The sequence below is a fragment of the Alligator sinensis genome, unplaced genomic scaffold (assembly GCF_000455745.1).
Source record: "Alligator sinensis unplaced genomic scaffold, ASM45574v1 scaffold273_1, whole genome shotgun sequence".
NCBI classification, from domain to species: Eukaryota; Metazoa; Chordata; order Crocodylia; family Alligatoridae; genus Alligator; species Alligator sinensis.
The window spans coordinates 3422344-3437746 of NW_005841943.1; the positions used below are offsets into that span (position 1 = coordinate 3422344).

General features: G+C 42.7%; 1 protein-coding gene across 1 annotated transcript in view; it reads right to left on the bottom strand.

Annotated features, from left to right (window-relative positions):
• Window positions 1–15403, bottom strand: part of SLC26A7 (solute carrier family 26 member 7) — a 146925-nt gene that overhangs the window by 93134 nt on the left and 38388 nt on the right. The window contains exon 3 of the mRNA XM_006020005.2: window positions 12737–12909. Coding sequence (XP_006020067.1) covers window positions 12737–12909 — 173 coding nt within the window. The remainder of the gene's footprint in view (window positions 1–12736; window positions 12910–15403) is intronic.

Here is a 15403-nt window from a genome sequence, read left to right on the forward strand (position 1 = left end):
CCCCCATGACTCCCTGCAGGGGAATGGGCAGCGCAGTGCTCCACTGTGCAATGCAGCCCTGCAGGGGTTGGACACCTCACTGCCTGCCCAGGATTCAGGTGCCCATAGAAGCCCATGCTGGGGTTTCTGCCAAGGACAGCAGGTGAGTTAGAACTGAATCTGCCCCCAGCACCTGGCACAGCTTTCCCTGCTCCACCCATCTCCATCCTGGGCAAGCGCCCAACCTCCCTACTAGATGCTGCCCATGGGACAGGTGGCGTGAGCTCCTGGGAGCTCTGTGCAGCTGAGCCCAGGAAAGCTGGGTGCAATGCATGCAGAGGATAGGCTCTCTCATTGGCCCACCTGATCCATGGCCAAGCCCCCCTCCCCACCACGTTGTGCCCAGGCTGAGCCACACAGAGCCCCAGGAGCTCGTGTCACCCTCTCCCATGGGCAGTGTCCAGCAGGGAGGCCAGGCACTTGCTCAGGATAGAGCTGGGTGGAGCACGGAAAGCCATGTTAGGTGCTGGGAGGAGATGCAGACCCAGCCAATCTGCTGTCCCAGGTGAGAGCCCCAACATGGGCTTCTAAGGGCACCTGAATCCCAGGCAGGCAACAAGGCATACCACCTCTGCCGAGCTACATTGTCTGGCCAGCAAACCCACCCCAAGGGAGAGGTACGGGGGAGCCACTAGCAAAGGCCCCAGACCAGGCTGTGTTGCCCTCTTCCCCTGCAGGGAGTCACAGGGTGGTCTTTCCCATGTTCTGTGGCAAGAGCCTTTGTGCCTCCTGCCTCCTCTGCTGACTTAGTCCCTTAGTCCCGATGCATAATTAATTCTCCTGTAGGGTATCTAACATGAAGTATTGGAATGCACATCATCACAATGCTTACGTTTCTTTGTGGACCAATCTTAGCAGAGAAGATGGAAGACCACATTATTTACAGCTAGCAGAGGGGTCAGATACTGGTAAAAGATATTTCCCAATACTGAAGGGGAAAATGCTGAAAAGCCTCTTCTGCAAGCATAAAATACTGGCAATGGATAAAGAGAACGCTGAGGCAGTGCTGGGAGGAAGAACTGAAAAGAACTCTGATAATTTGGATATGCTTTGGATAAGTATTCAAAGACATCTGCCTGACTAATTTATTTTCCTTTAAAGATGGGTGTGTGAGCTCTACAGAGTTTTTAAAGATGTTCTTCCTACTGTTTTTAATTATTGAATATTATATGCTGTTGCTTTACAAATTAAAAGCAATAGAAAAACCTTAAGAACATTTCAGTGCTCATCATGCAGCTGTTCCATATTGTGTCTTTACAAGAAAAAGAAGTGGAGAAGCAACAGCAGCTGAGTGGTAGAGCTCTGTTTTCTCAATTTCAGCTGGTGGGTGGCTGCTGAGTACTTCACATTCTAATTTTAAAGATTTCTTACAATTTCTAGGAGACACCCCCAATCTGTTTGCAAGAGTATTAAGACATCAGGGGCCTTATCCTGTTCCATCTTTTTGGCGTCTAAGTGCGATCCTACTTCACCCTGCTCAAGTCCTTCAAAAAGTGGTGATCCTCCTCCTCCTTCTCCTTGGTTTTTTGGGACTTTTTTGTAATTAAGACTAAGATAATGACACTTAACAAAGGTGGATCTGTTTTTCAGGGTCCTGAGATGGGCGGAATAAGATTGTGCCTAAATAGATATCTGGCAATTTGCCACCTAATAGCCAGAACCAAATCTTGGTAGGAAGCTCTTTGCAACATTAGGAGGTTCTTCTCCCATCTGCCTACTATGCTTGGAGTAAGGTGACTACTTGTATACCAAGTGATTCTGGATCATTCAGATTCTTTCTTTGTTTTGCCAGTTTAAATTAAATTGAGCTCACAGGAGCTGCAAGAGGGATCTACGATCTGAAAAGCAAACTGAATTCTTTCCTTTTCAGGTGCCATTACTACTAAAAATAGGTCTGCAGTACTAAAAAACTCTCTCTAGATATAGTCACACCTGTGCAGCTCCACTGTGTTCAGTAAATTTGCACAGGAGTAGAAACTTGGTCAACAAATGTGGTGTTGCTATATACCATATTTACTCAAATATAAGATGACCCTGACTATAGGATGACCTCTCAATAATTAGATTTTATATATGGAAAATTTATAAAAAATGTATAATTTTCAAAACATAGAATCTAATTATTGGAGATTTGCTTTGAATTTCTCCTCCTCCCACAGCTACAAGAGGGAAAATAAATCTGGAGGGTCAGGTAGCCCCCTTGTCTTTTGCTTCCCCCCCAAATTCTTCCCCTTGCAGCTCCTTTCCATCCCCGAACCATCGTTTCAAACCTTGGTGACCCCATAGCTCAGCACTGCTCAATATGTATGTGTACTCCAGATACGAACCACAAAGGATCCATGTGCTAATTAACACCACACACATGGCTGGAACCAGGTGTTCTTGTCTCAAGTCCTGGGATCCTCCAAAAATTTATGTGCAGATAAGGGTCAGGTCAAGCACAACAGCTAAGCAAAAGCTGCTGCCCTGCAATCTTGGTTAATGACTGGAGAAGGAAGAGCAGAGAATGATGAGATGATAGCAGCTGTGAATGCTTGTGAGCTGAGAGCAGAGAAGCAAAGACTGGAGAAGGAGAGAAGAGACCAGATGGATCATGAATATGGAGATTCAGATCAAGAGCTGGAATCTGATTGGCAGCTGGTGCAGCAATGCATGAAGATGAAGGTGAAAGCAAAAGTAGCTGAAACTGCACAGGGAAGAGCAAAGCAGAAGAAGAGTGATGGGAAGAAGATGGAGAGCAGCAAGGCTGGGGAAAGCAGCAGCAGGAAACAGAGAACTGAAGAAGAATGGAGAGGAGGAGTCAAGCAATGGAATCCAGAAGAGAAAGGTGAGTGGAGCCAGGATGACAGGGACAAGGAGCCCAGAGAGACTTTGAGACTCAGGATACATGCAACAATGACTGGGGAGAAGGCACAGGAGAGACGGACCATGAAGAGGTATGACTTTTTCCATTGGATTTTGATCAATATTTTAAAAGTGAACTCTGAGTACTTATAATACACGATGGTCTACACAAACAGGAGGTCATAGGGTTTCACCTTCTAGTACAGAAGAGCTTATGCTCTGGAGAAACAACAGGAAAATGGAGGAGAAGAAAGAACTGCAAGGACTGATTTTTGCTGCTGAACAAATTCAAGGGAGCAACTGATCATTGTCAAACTGTATTCGGATATCCTTGAGGAAATGGATATGGAGAAATGGTTGGAAGGGAGAGTCCAGAGAATACTATTTGTGAAAAATGTGAGACAAATATAATGTTTGGACTGGGGCATTTTGGGCACAAGTCATTCTAAGAGAGGAGAAGGAGAGCCCAGGGGAGGTGCAGCACCTGCCATCAGTTATTCATGTAGGAGGACACCAGGGTTACCTCATATACCATGGGCAACCACATCAATGTAGCGAATGCAGGCAAGAAGGACATTTAGTGGCCTATTGTAGCCTAAACATTTACTACTGGTGTGGTGGGAGAGGGCACAGAGCTCATGCATGCCAGGAAGTGCTGAAATGTGGGCTATATCAGAAGGAAGGGCACATGCAAAACAGAAGCCCAGATTCTCTCTCTAACAGAGCACAACCTAAAAAGAGGATGATTTTGATCAGATGAGCAAGGAGAAGGAAGAGGTGGGGGAAGTCAGGATGGATTTGGGGGAGGAAATGCTGGTGAAAGAAACACCAGAGGTAGACAGGGATGGAAGGAATGTTGTGGTAGCAGCACAAAAACTAGAGGAGGGGAGGGAAGAGGAGGAGGGATATGGAAGCATGAGCAAGGAAACATAAGTAGAGAAAGGAATCCTGGACACTGACCAAGAAGAAAGTTCTGCTTTAGAAAAATGGAAAGGGGCAGAGCCATAGGTAGGAAAAAGGAAGAAAAAAAAGCCACCATGGTTGCAGAAGACAATGACTGGGGAAGAAGGCAGAAGCAACAATGTTGGGGGGAACAGCACGTCAGAAATGGAGACAGAACGGTCTGCTGGGCTGGAACGAAGTAGTGGGGGGAAGGGGACAGCAGCAGCCTCTCTCAATATAGAAGCCTGGGAAAACCTAGTGACATAAATGGGGGAGGGACAGTGTCACTGATCATCAGCAGTGACATGGACAACCTGTAAAACAAGAGAGATGAAGACCAGTGGCTTCCACCTTTTCTTTCTCATGGTGTTGTGTGTTGCAACTTTAAATGTGAGAAGTGTATTGACAAGGAAGGGATGGGACTGAATGGCAGCAACTTTAAGATCTACCAATGAGGATGTAATATGTCTACAAGGGTGTGGATTACCATGAGGAGACAAATATAAATATCTGGAGAAGAGATGGGCTTTGGGGCTGTCACAGAGAGTGGGAACAAATGCAAACAAGGTGGCAGGGGTGGCGGTGTTAATTCAAAACCTGGGGGTTAAAGTCAAGCAAGTGCAAGTGTTAGAAGAAAGAAGAATGCAGAGGGCATTGTTGGAGACAAAAGAGATGAAGGTAGAGTTGTTTAATGTATGTATAGGCACCCCCGGAAAGGGAGGCGAGGGTGGCTTTATTCCAAAAGTTGGAAAAGGACACTGGAGGGGTAGGGAGGGGGGAGACACAGAGTCATAGTTGGCGACTTCAACTGCATAATTTAGAAAGGAGACAGGGGAAGGGAGAGTTAGACAGTTCCTCAAAGATACTGGAAAAATTATCAAGGAAGAAGGTTTCAAGGATGTGTGGGCGGGAGATAAAGTACATACAAGACTGGAGCCAGGAGGAAGGAAAACTTCAAGGATTGATTTTGTTTTAGTCTTGAAAGTAGTGGTGGTGAAAGAGAAAGAGATGTGGGTTTTAGTGACCATCGAGTGCTACAGGTAGAGGTTGGAATGGGGGGACAGAACAGGAAAGGCCTTTAGAAATTGAACATTAGGCTGCTGCATGACAAAAAAGTGTGTAAGGGGTTTACAGAGGAGTACAAGAAATGGAGAACCTTAAAGAATTGTTATAAAGCAGGTGGGAATGGTGGTATACGATTAAGAGAAAAAGAAGCACATTTTTCATGAATGTCGGGAAGAGAAGGGTGAGAGACAAGATGAGGGAGCTGAAAAGGATGCAGGAGAAGGTGCAGCTCTTGATTATGGAATCAGGAAGGGGGGGAGAGGTGAAGGATAAACTGGAAGAGACAAAGTTGGAGATGGAGGAATGGTTTAAAGAGAGAGTCACTAAAAAGATGTTCCTAGTGAAAGCACCGTGGGTGGGGAAAGGGAAAAATGGAACTCATACTTTTTCAGAAGAGTCAGAAAAGCAAAGGGAGAAGTGGAAAGATTGAAAAAGGAGAATGGAGACTGTGTGGAAAGCAAGGAGGCAGAACACTGTGGCAGATTTCTATTAGGGTTTGTACAGAAAGTGGAAAATCAATAGTGAAAGGAAGAGGGGGGGTTTGGTGGAAATCAAGGAGAAGGTGGAGGATGAAAGGAAGAATGAGTTGGGGGGGTGGGAATAAGGATAACAAAAAAAATGTTTAGGGAACTTTTAAAGAAAACAAGTCACCCGACAGGATGGACTCCCAGTTAAATTGTATGTGACATTCTGGTCATGGTTGGGAAAGGATTTTCTGGAAGTCATCAAAGCGATAATGGAAGAAAGGAAGATTGGGGAGGGTTTTGCAGATGAACTAGTAGTGCTACTGTGTAAGAAGAGAGATCGAGAATGCATCAAAAACTGGAGGTTGATCATATTCCTGAAGACAGGTTATAAAATCCTGGCAAAAGGCATAGCAATCAAAATGAAAAGTGTTCTGGATCAGGTCATACAAGAGGGCCAAATGTGTGCAATCGAAGGGAGAAGAATCGTGTAAACACACTGAGTGTTGAGAGATGTGCTGGCATACATAAAGGATAGAAAATGGAATATGGTGCTAGCAAATTTCAATCTCAAGAGAGCATATGACAGGGTATCACACAAGTTTTTGTTTGAGGTGGTACTGCTGAAAATGGGATTCCTGAAAAAGTTGTTAGGTTGGGTGGAATTGTTGCATAGCACAGCAGAGAGTCACACCCTGGTAAGGGGAAACTTGAATCAGGCCTTTCAGATACATATAGAAGTGAAGCAAGGATGCCCCTTGTCACCCAAGATCTTTATTTGCACCATGGAACCTCTAGTGCAGAGGATAAGGGGGGACAAAATGATCAGTGGAATTAATATTCCCTGGGCAGGGGAGGGGGACCTGGAGGAATGAAATGCTCATTGTATATGGATGACATTAATGTGTTGGTGAACGATACAGTCTCATTAGAGAGAATCCTGAAACATACAGAAAATTATGGGGAAGCTTCATGGGTGAAAGTAAACAAAGCTAAGAGCTGGGTGTTGAGGATCGTAAACTGGGGAGATCTAGGGAAGTTTAGCATGAGGGTGGTTAAGAATCAGATAAAAATCTTAGAAATGGCTCGATATAGAACGGAAAGGCACAAAAGCATAGGAAGAGATAGGGTCATAGGTTAGGAAAATTTTAGGGTTTTGGAGACCAAGAGGTTTGGCATATTCAGGAAAAGTGAAGCTAGTGAAACAGGTGTTGCTACCCATTCTCTTGTTTGTGGGAGTAGTATATCCTCCATCATGGATTCAAAGCAGGAAAATCCAGAGACTGATTTGTATATTCTTCTGGGGTTCTAAAATGTAATGGATTATCAGGAAGGAATTATATAAAGGGATGAGAATGTGGAGAGTGGGAACTACCGGTGATCAGGGAAGCATCGGAAGGAAGCAGGAAAATGGGAAATTTTTGCAGATCTGGAACAGGGAAATGACTGTGGAGGATGGGCCTATATGGGATAGGGTGAAAGGGGCAGTGGGCTTGAAAACTGCTGACACATTATGGAAGAGCAGAAAATGTAATTAAAGTACAAGGTTTGGAAAGGCTAGGGATACAAGGTTTGAAAGAAAAGGGAAGGATTATGAAGGAAATCAGAGGGAAAGACAAAGTAACTGAGGTGGGTGATTTGTTGGAGCAACAAGCAAAGTGAATGTGGAAAGGGGTAATGGGGGAAGATTTAAAAAAAGGGAACATGCAGACCTGAAGTGGAGAATGGTGAGGAGGGTTTTAACAATAAGAGAGGTTCAATATAGGTGGAGTTTGGGAAGAACAGCAAAATGCTCACAGGAGAAGAATTAGTGGTACATGTATTATGGGAATGCAACTTTGCAGGGGAGGTTTAGAGGAGGGCACCAAGATTTTTACACATTTTAGAAGTGAGAGATAAGATAAATTTTGAGACAGTAATGTATGGTTTAATTAAGAAAGGATGGGAAGAAGGGAAGATATGGGCATGGGTGATCTGCATTAATGCAGAACTGTGGAAAGTGAGAAACTTGTTGATCATGAAGGGAATGGATTTTAATAGGAAGGAATATTTACAGTTACGCCAGTTTAAGCTCAAATATTAGATGCAAAGGATGATGAAGAGGAAGATGAGAGTAAGAGGCCAGAGATGTGGAGGAAAGATAAATGGAAATATGTATTTCACTTGAGGAATGCCTGAGATAGTGGGGTGTGAGAGAGGAGAGGGTAGGAAGGGGGATAGAACATGATAATGTTGTTACTGCAAACTGTTAAGAGATGAGAAGGAGTTAATACGTTATGAGGCTTTGTTGGATGTTTGATATTTGTAAATATGTATGAAGTTCTTTTTTTTATTAAAATGTTGAGTTTAATATAAAAAGGTTCCCATCAGCATGTTTGCCCAATATCGGTCACATGTTTTATAGTCATGCTCAGTGTTGGCTTCATTTAATCAACTTCACAGTTGGTTTCCATTACTGAGCACATGCTGCTTTCGGCAGCAGTTTAATGAGACAATGTATTTAATGAAAATTCTTTGTATGCAGATGTAGGACAAGGGGCTTTTTTCCCCCATGATGATTGTGGAAAAAAAAAACTGTGTCTTGTATTTGGGTAAATATGGTACAAAATGGAATGGAATCTGACTCAGTTGCTCTTAGTTGTATTGGCTTTCAAGTTTTTACAGGAGTAAGATAATGTAAAGATACCTATTTATTAGAGCTGCGCAAAATAGTAGCATTCTGCTTCAACATTCGTTTCAACAGAACAGTGTTTTGTTTTGAGTTTTGTTTCATTTCGAAAGCACTGCTTTGTTCCGTCTAAACCGTTTCCTGGTTCAACGCTGTGTTGATGTTTCAATCGGGCCAGTGCTGAGTTCCTTTCCCCAGCCTGATCACAGCGCTGGGGAGGCGAACTCAGCCAAACTGAGTGGAACTCAGCAGCCCCGTGGAACATAGCCCCGTGGAACTCAGCCTGGTGGCAGAAGGCAGAGTGCAGTGCTGGCTCTGCCTGCTTTCCACCACTGGGCTGAGCTCCATGCAGCTGGTGGAGCCGAACATAGCGCAACCCGGCAGGAAGCAAGCAGATCCAGCGCTGTGCTCCCATTGGCTCCACCAGCCCCACCAAGTACAGCCTGGCCGCAGGAGGTGGGGAGAGCCAGGGCTGCGCTCCCCGGTGGGCTGAGCCACATGGGGCTGTGGAACTGCTGGGAGTGCAACCCTGGTTCTCCCCTGTCTCCCACCACCTGGTTGGCTGCTTCAAAACTCAAAACATTTTGAAACTTTCAAAATGTTTCAGCTGCCCTCGTTTTGTTTTAAGGCTGTTTCAAAGCCCTTTGTTTCATTTCCATTTCACTGTTTTGAGCTCAAAATGACTCAAAACAGTGTTAAAACGAAACAGCCGGCAAAACTTCACACAGGCCTACTATTTATGTGTCTCTCATATATATATATATAATGTATGTATGCATGCATGTATATAATGATTGAACACAGGTCAGAAGGAGGTCATCTGAGAAACAAGGCACCATTTTTATAGCAACTTTCTACAATTAAACTGTATTATAAGCATGATCCAAATCATACTAAGCAACTGTTAAGCTTTGTTTTCCCCACTTAGGTCTTTTTCCTTTTATTAGGAGCATTCTCTTAATTTCCAACATTCTCATTACTGCAGATTCAGCTTCCCTAGGGCTCCTTTTCCTGTTCATCATTAAGTGCTTATGAATTTAACATTCCTCCTATGTATTACACAGAATCAAGACTTAACTGGGTACCTGGATACTGCTACCTTGGGGAAGCGTTATATCAAACAATATCACTGAAATAGCAACAGTGATTTCCTGGGTATTATTTATCAATGTATAGTACAAAATTATAGATGGCCAATATACGAAATACAGATAGCAACAAATGCCAAAGAATCTGAAAGTTAGGCTAGATATTTCTGTCTAATAGTATTAATCTGGATAGTTGGAAGTATTAGAAAAAAGGCAGTATCCATTAATAGAATCTGATTTTCTAACATTAATATCTTAATTATTTCAGACTTTAAAGAGTTTACATTTCTGTAGCCTCCCGTGCCATTCACCTGCGCATCAAGTATGTGGGGTCCTCTCTGACTTTGCTGTTGCTTTAGGGAAGAAACAGGTCTGTTATTAGGAGGACTTTGGTCGGTCTCCCAGGGGGGGGTCTCGCCTGTCACGTCTTTGATAGAAAAATAATTTTAATTGGGAGGAAGGTGGTCTGTCCTGTCCCTCCTGGTGCCTTCCTTCAGTCGTCCCAGTTGTTCTTCCTGTTTGGGGCTCCCCCTCCCCTACACCCCGCCTAACGCCAACCAAAGATGTCATCACATGGACCGTCAGAATTGGTATACCATGTACCTTGGTGCTTCAACCCTTTAAATTTATGACAGTAGGATCAGAACATTGTTTTGACCTAAGTGCTCCCCACCATCCCTTTGCCTCATCTATGCATCTTCCTGATCCGATGCCATCCTGTCCCCCAGCATCTCACTCCCTACTTGGGCTTTATACTTGCCGTGGGTCAGTCATTTATTAATCCTTGCCCTAGTTAGTCCTGCTGGAATCCAGTCTACGCTGTGGATGTCCAGTATCCACGAGGACTGTGCAGGTAAGTCCTTGGGCCCTCTCTAGCCCTCAGTCCCTACAAAAGTCCCTTCCCTGGCAGCCACCAGGTCCCTGTACTGGGACCAGGTTCCAGATCTGGCCCTTCTGGGCTGGTCGGGGACCTCACTTCTGGCCCTCCCGGCTGGTCTCCCACCGGACTTTTTATCCTGGCTTCAGGGGTTGAGGCAACCAATCAGCCCTGGCACACTGCCATAAAGTGCACCCATGCCAAAGTGGGAGCCAGTCCTGGCTCCTTCTGGCTTGGCCATTTCTTTTCCTCTTTTCTTTTTACTGCAACATCTCTGCCTGCCGCAGTTTCACTTTCACCGTGCTCCGTTTCCAGCACGGCATCCTGCTGGCTCCACTCCTCGCCTGGCAGAGGTAAGTCTTTTCCACAATTTCCATTAAAAAAGCAGATTTTTTTAAATTGTAGACATAAATATATAAATCAAACTTTGAGGTGAATAATTTGTATCTGATCCACAAACTAATGTTAGTTAAATAACTCATTGTTCATTCCAAACTTAAATTATCAAATTATTAACTCAGAGTCCAGTCATACAAGACAGAGTACCATATATACCCATATAAGACCAGTTCCTCCAAAACTGCGTGATAGATGTAGGAGTAGAAGTGGTCATAAAAACTAGTAGAATATTACACAGAAAATTTACAAAATATTTTGTTTCAAATATTCAAAAAGTGTTTATATTTTTGATAGAAGTTTTCAACAAGAAAACAAAGGAAAACAAACCCCGGCCCACAACCAACAAGCTCAGATGAATTTTTTCACAGTTTTTCCCCAGTCAGCTTTCTGACAAAATGTTTACTGGAAAAAGATAAATTAAAGCTACCAATGAAAGCTTAACATTTGGAAAAATTAAACCAGTTATAAGATGAATCTATTGTGCAATGGTCTGTACACGGATCTGGGATGCAAACAGACTTGCTCTCTTATCTGGCTTTCATACTCTTCATGATTTCAAATTAGTCATGACCTCTCCACCTCTGTCTTTTCACCTTTGGAATAAGGATAAAAAAATATTTCTGTAGCTCATACAAGTGAAAGTTTCATGAAGATTAATCTGTTAATAGTTAAAGATGAAAGCTGCAAGGTGAAATATAAAAGTATCTTTTGTATTGTATTATATTGTCTATTTTAGTATGTTTATCAGTTTTCCAGAAAAGAATGAATGAGGAAAACTTTTTTACCTTGCTATCAGGGAACATAAGAAAAAAGTAGAGTTTTTCTTCAATCACTTTTGTCTAAATTAATATGAAACTAAAAGAGATTTAAATATAATGAAATTGAGCATAATATACAATAAACAGCATTCTGATCTCCGAAGCATAACAGAATAATAAATTCTACCTGTTACCAGCTTCCTTTTTGATTGTACTGCCCTCTGAACAAAAGCAAAATGGGATTAATTACACAATGTTTGTTAAATGTTATGATGAAGCAGGTCAGGATACTGTATATACACGTCCACTGGCATAGATGATATCAGCCACTGTTTGAAACAGGGTACTGGAGTAAACAGACCTTGAGTCCAATCCATAATGTCAGTTGTGTTAAGTGTTACTTAAGTGTTAAGTACTATGTAATTAGAATTGAAGTAATTGATAAGTATTTGTATAATACAAATAAAAGTAAAAATAAGAAGAGATGTTCAGATTAAAACCCACTTTTAGTCCTAGTGGAGTTAAATGAGAAAATCCTTTGATTTCTTTGAGCATAGAATTTGTGCATTCCAAGCTATGGAATATTTTCAATTTACTGTTTTCCACAGCAAAGATATAGTTCTGACATCCCCCAAAATTAAGAAAACACTCATTTCTGGAGAAAACAAATGTAAAAGGTCACAATTTTAAGCAAAAAAAAACAACCCTCTAGTTTTTCAAATAAAATTATATAGAATTTTTTAAATCCAAGTCATGTTTTCAGACTCAGATTCACTAGGCTTGAAGAAACATGACTCTATGAAAAACCTGAGAAAAAAATCTTATTCAATAGCAACCTTCCCAGTGGTACAAAGAGCAGAATTTGTTATGAAACAAACCTAAATCACTTCTTCATCACAGAAGTTACAGCTGTGACAAATTTACAGTATTATGGCTGCATATATATGTTCAAATAATCTGGGAAAATTCTCCCAAGCTTGTTTTCTTGGGAGCAAAACTTACCCAGAGATGCCTGAAAAGATATTTGAATGATGACTCCTGAAGACCAGAGAGCTTGCAGTCTTGACATGAATACCCTGTGCACACATCTCAGCATGTTCTGCAAGATCCCTCAGTCTGCCTGGGCATAGATGGCAGCAGTGCAGAGTGAAGCCATGATTAGGTGACCCAGACCACTCAGGTCAACCAGTGTCTCCCTACTACACAATGTGGGGATGACAAAGGGAGTGTGTTCTTCTCAGCTTGATCAGTAGATTTCAGCAAGCAACACACTATCACTTGGGGGAAGAACGGGCCTGAACAAAGTACCATGGGATGCTGAAGAACTGTTCTGTGGCTTCTCTCAGAAGAGAATGTGTACAGACATTCACTGTCCCAGAAGAAACTCCCCCAGGAGTGATTTAACCCTGGTTGTTTCCAGGTAATTTTTCCTCCCAGAGTGGCCATTTTTACTATGGCAGAAAAATCCTGGGCATCTGTACACTAGTGTTTTCTCCTGGGACAGCAGTGACTGCGTATGTGGCCTTTTAAAATTCTAATATATTGGTAACCTACATAAAAAAAAAAAAAAAAAATGTTCACTGACTACCTACTTGAATGATTCCTCCTAAAAATGAAACTGCTGCAGCAACTCCAATCCTCTTCATTTCAAATTCTGATAAACCCAAGACTCCTGAATTGTTACTTGTAGTGAAATTATTGCTGCTCGGAGGAACTAGACGTTCAACTGCATTGGCAGATATCAAGGAAGTTAAAGCAAACGTTCCTGAAAAAGAAAGTTCACATAGTAGTTACCAATAAGTTCACACTCTCACTCTCACTGCGATATAGATTTATTATTAAAGCCACATTTCCAAAGCACAGCCTCTTAGTGACTGTGAAATGTTATACATTCAGTTACTGCAAGTGCAGTTTAAAAGTACCATCACCTGTGAAATGCAAATATCTACATATAGAATCGTATTTGATTTTTGTCAGTAAATTCGCACAAAGTAACAGGATTCAAAATTGCTCAAGCAAGTGATCTGTTTGCATGCACACATACACAAATAAGGGTGCTTTCTCTCAGTATCTGATAGACTCCAAGGGAGAAAAACAAGGCCCTCAAGTACCTAAGAGAATGCAATGTCCCATCAATATTTGTGTTACAGAGCTCTTCTCCTTCTGTGCCTCATTTGAGAATCCAGACAACTGGAAACCAGAAACCACCAAATGGAAGAACTGTAAATGTATCCCTAGACTTCAGAACTAGAATTTCAGTAAATACTGCAAGGTGCTTGTAAGTGCAAAAGTCATATTATGGCAATTGACAATGACAGTTAGCTACCTTGAACTGCAAACTAATAGACTAGATAAGAAAGTGCAAGGTCAGTGTAAAAGAATTCAGTGTCCTTAAAGAATACTGGTATTGTTTGCCCCCCTTTTCAAGCATCTTGAGCAGAGATAGCATATATCAGTCAATCCTTGCTGGGTCCATAAGGGCCTCTTTTATAGAGACTCTCTCTGGTAGGGAGAAATACCTGAAGTATATTTACTAGATTATGTGATGGCTCATCCACATCCTCACAGGGATTTACAGTGCCTGGGTAACCCACTTTATGCCATCTGTGAAACATCTAAATCAACTTGCTGAAATGCTGTCAGGGAATGAACAGCATCATCTGGAAAGGAAGAGCAGAGCAGATTGGCATCAGGCAGCTTTTCCATCTTAGAATTTAGATGAGATAGAAAATATGAATCATGAGAAACATGATTTATGAGGAAAGACTGAATGACCTAGAAAGACCTAATCTGGAGAAGATAAAACTGATGCTGGTTCTAAAGAAGATGGAGATGGAGTATTCTCTGTGGCTGCAAGGGACAGAACTAGGAGCAACGGTCTTAAACTGCTGTAGGGATTTTTAGGTTAACTATTAGAAACAACTTTTTCAACGTGTTGGTAGTTGAGCATCAGAACAGGCTACCTAGAGATTTTGTGGTATTTCCATCCTTTTTAAGAGCAGGTTAAGATAGTCACTTTATTGGGATGAGTTAGTCAGAGATGATCCTGCCTTGAGGAGGGGGTTGGACTAGATGGGGGTGGCCAGTTTGCTGCAAGGATGTCACAGGTGGCATGGGCAAATGCTGTGTGTGGCATGCAAGCTCTGGGCACTCAATAAAGGGAGACACCAGAACAGAGACAAGGGCTGCTTGAGCCTCTGGGCTACATGGAGCAGAGGAGGATCAAGCCACTTCTGTGAGAGGAAATACCACTGCAGAGAGTCCTGCACTCTGAAACTGGAGGCCAACCCCATGATTTATCCAGGAAGTAGGCTTGGAGCCTAAATTCAGGCTCTTTTCTTGTCTGGAAGGTGAAAGATCTATTTCCACAGAGTATGATACTAAGACTGAATATGTCCATCTGTAATGGACACGGTTTAAATCCTAGAGATCTGAAGGAAGCCGGGATGATGGTCAGGAAAATAAATTAAAAGGGGAATAAAAATATTACCAAAAGGAAGCCTGGAAAGTATGCGGGAATATAGGGGAGAATGGAGCCTCACTAGGTAAATCTACATGAGACATTTTACCATGCAGTAGACTAATCTACTGCACAGTAAAGCATCACAATCTACACATGGGGGGCATTTACTGAACAAAAATTATGCTACCATGCAGTTGCCTAGTACTTGTAACTACAGGTACTAGATTAACTGCACAGTAGTTACTGCGCAGTACTGCACTTGTAGATGCTGACCAAGAGCAAATTTGCTTCCAGTCAGCCTAGGCCCCAGGGGGCCACAGGAAACAGGGAGCTCTCTGTCCCCAGTCCTGGCATTGCTCAGCTCCTGGCTCTCCCCAGGAGCTGAGCTGGGAACTCTGTGTCACAACCCAAAAGGTCTGATTTTTGTTTTTGTGTGCTTCAGCACTGCTAAATTGTCCCCGCTAAATTGCAGCTTCCTTGCACGGTGGAGTTTTCTGCTGCAAAAGAGAACCCCGGTGCAAGGAACAAGTTTCCCGCCAATTTGAAGCTTTCTTTGCAGGGTGCATTTCTTTGTTGCAGCACAGAAATGCTCGTTGCAAAGAGTTCCCGCCATCTGTATGCTAATTAGAGTCCCATTATTGGCCAGTTCTAAATTATTCACACGTGGCGGCTAGTGATTGGCTTGCTAGCCGTATAAAAGGCTTGAGTGGTTTCCGCCCAAGTTGGAGGACTCCACGAACAAGGGAGGAGGAGACTTCACGCTGTGTGAAGATCTCTAAGCGCTGCGGATCCTTAC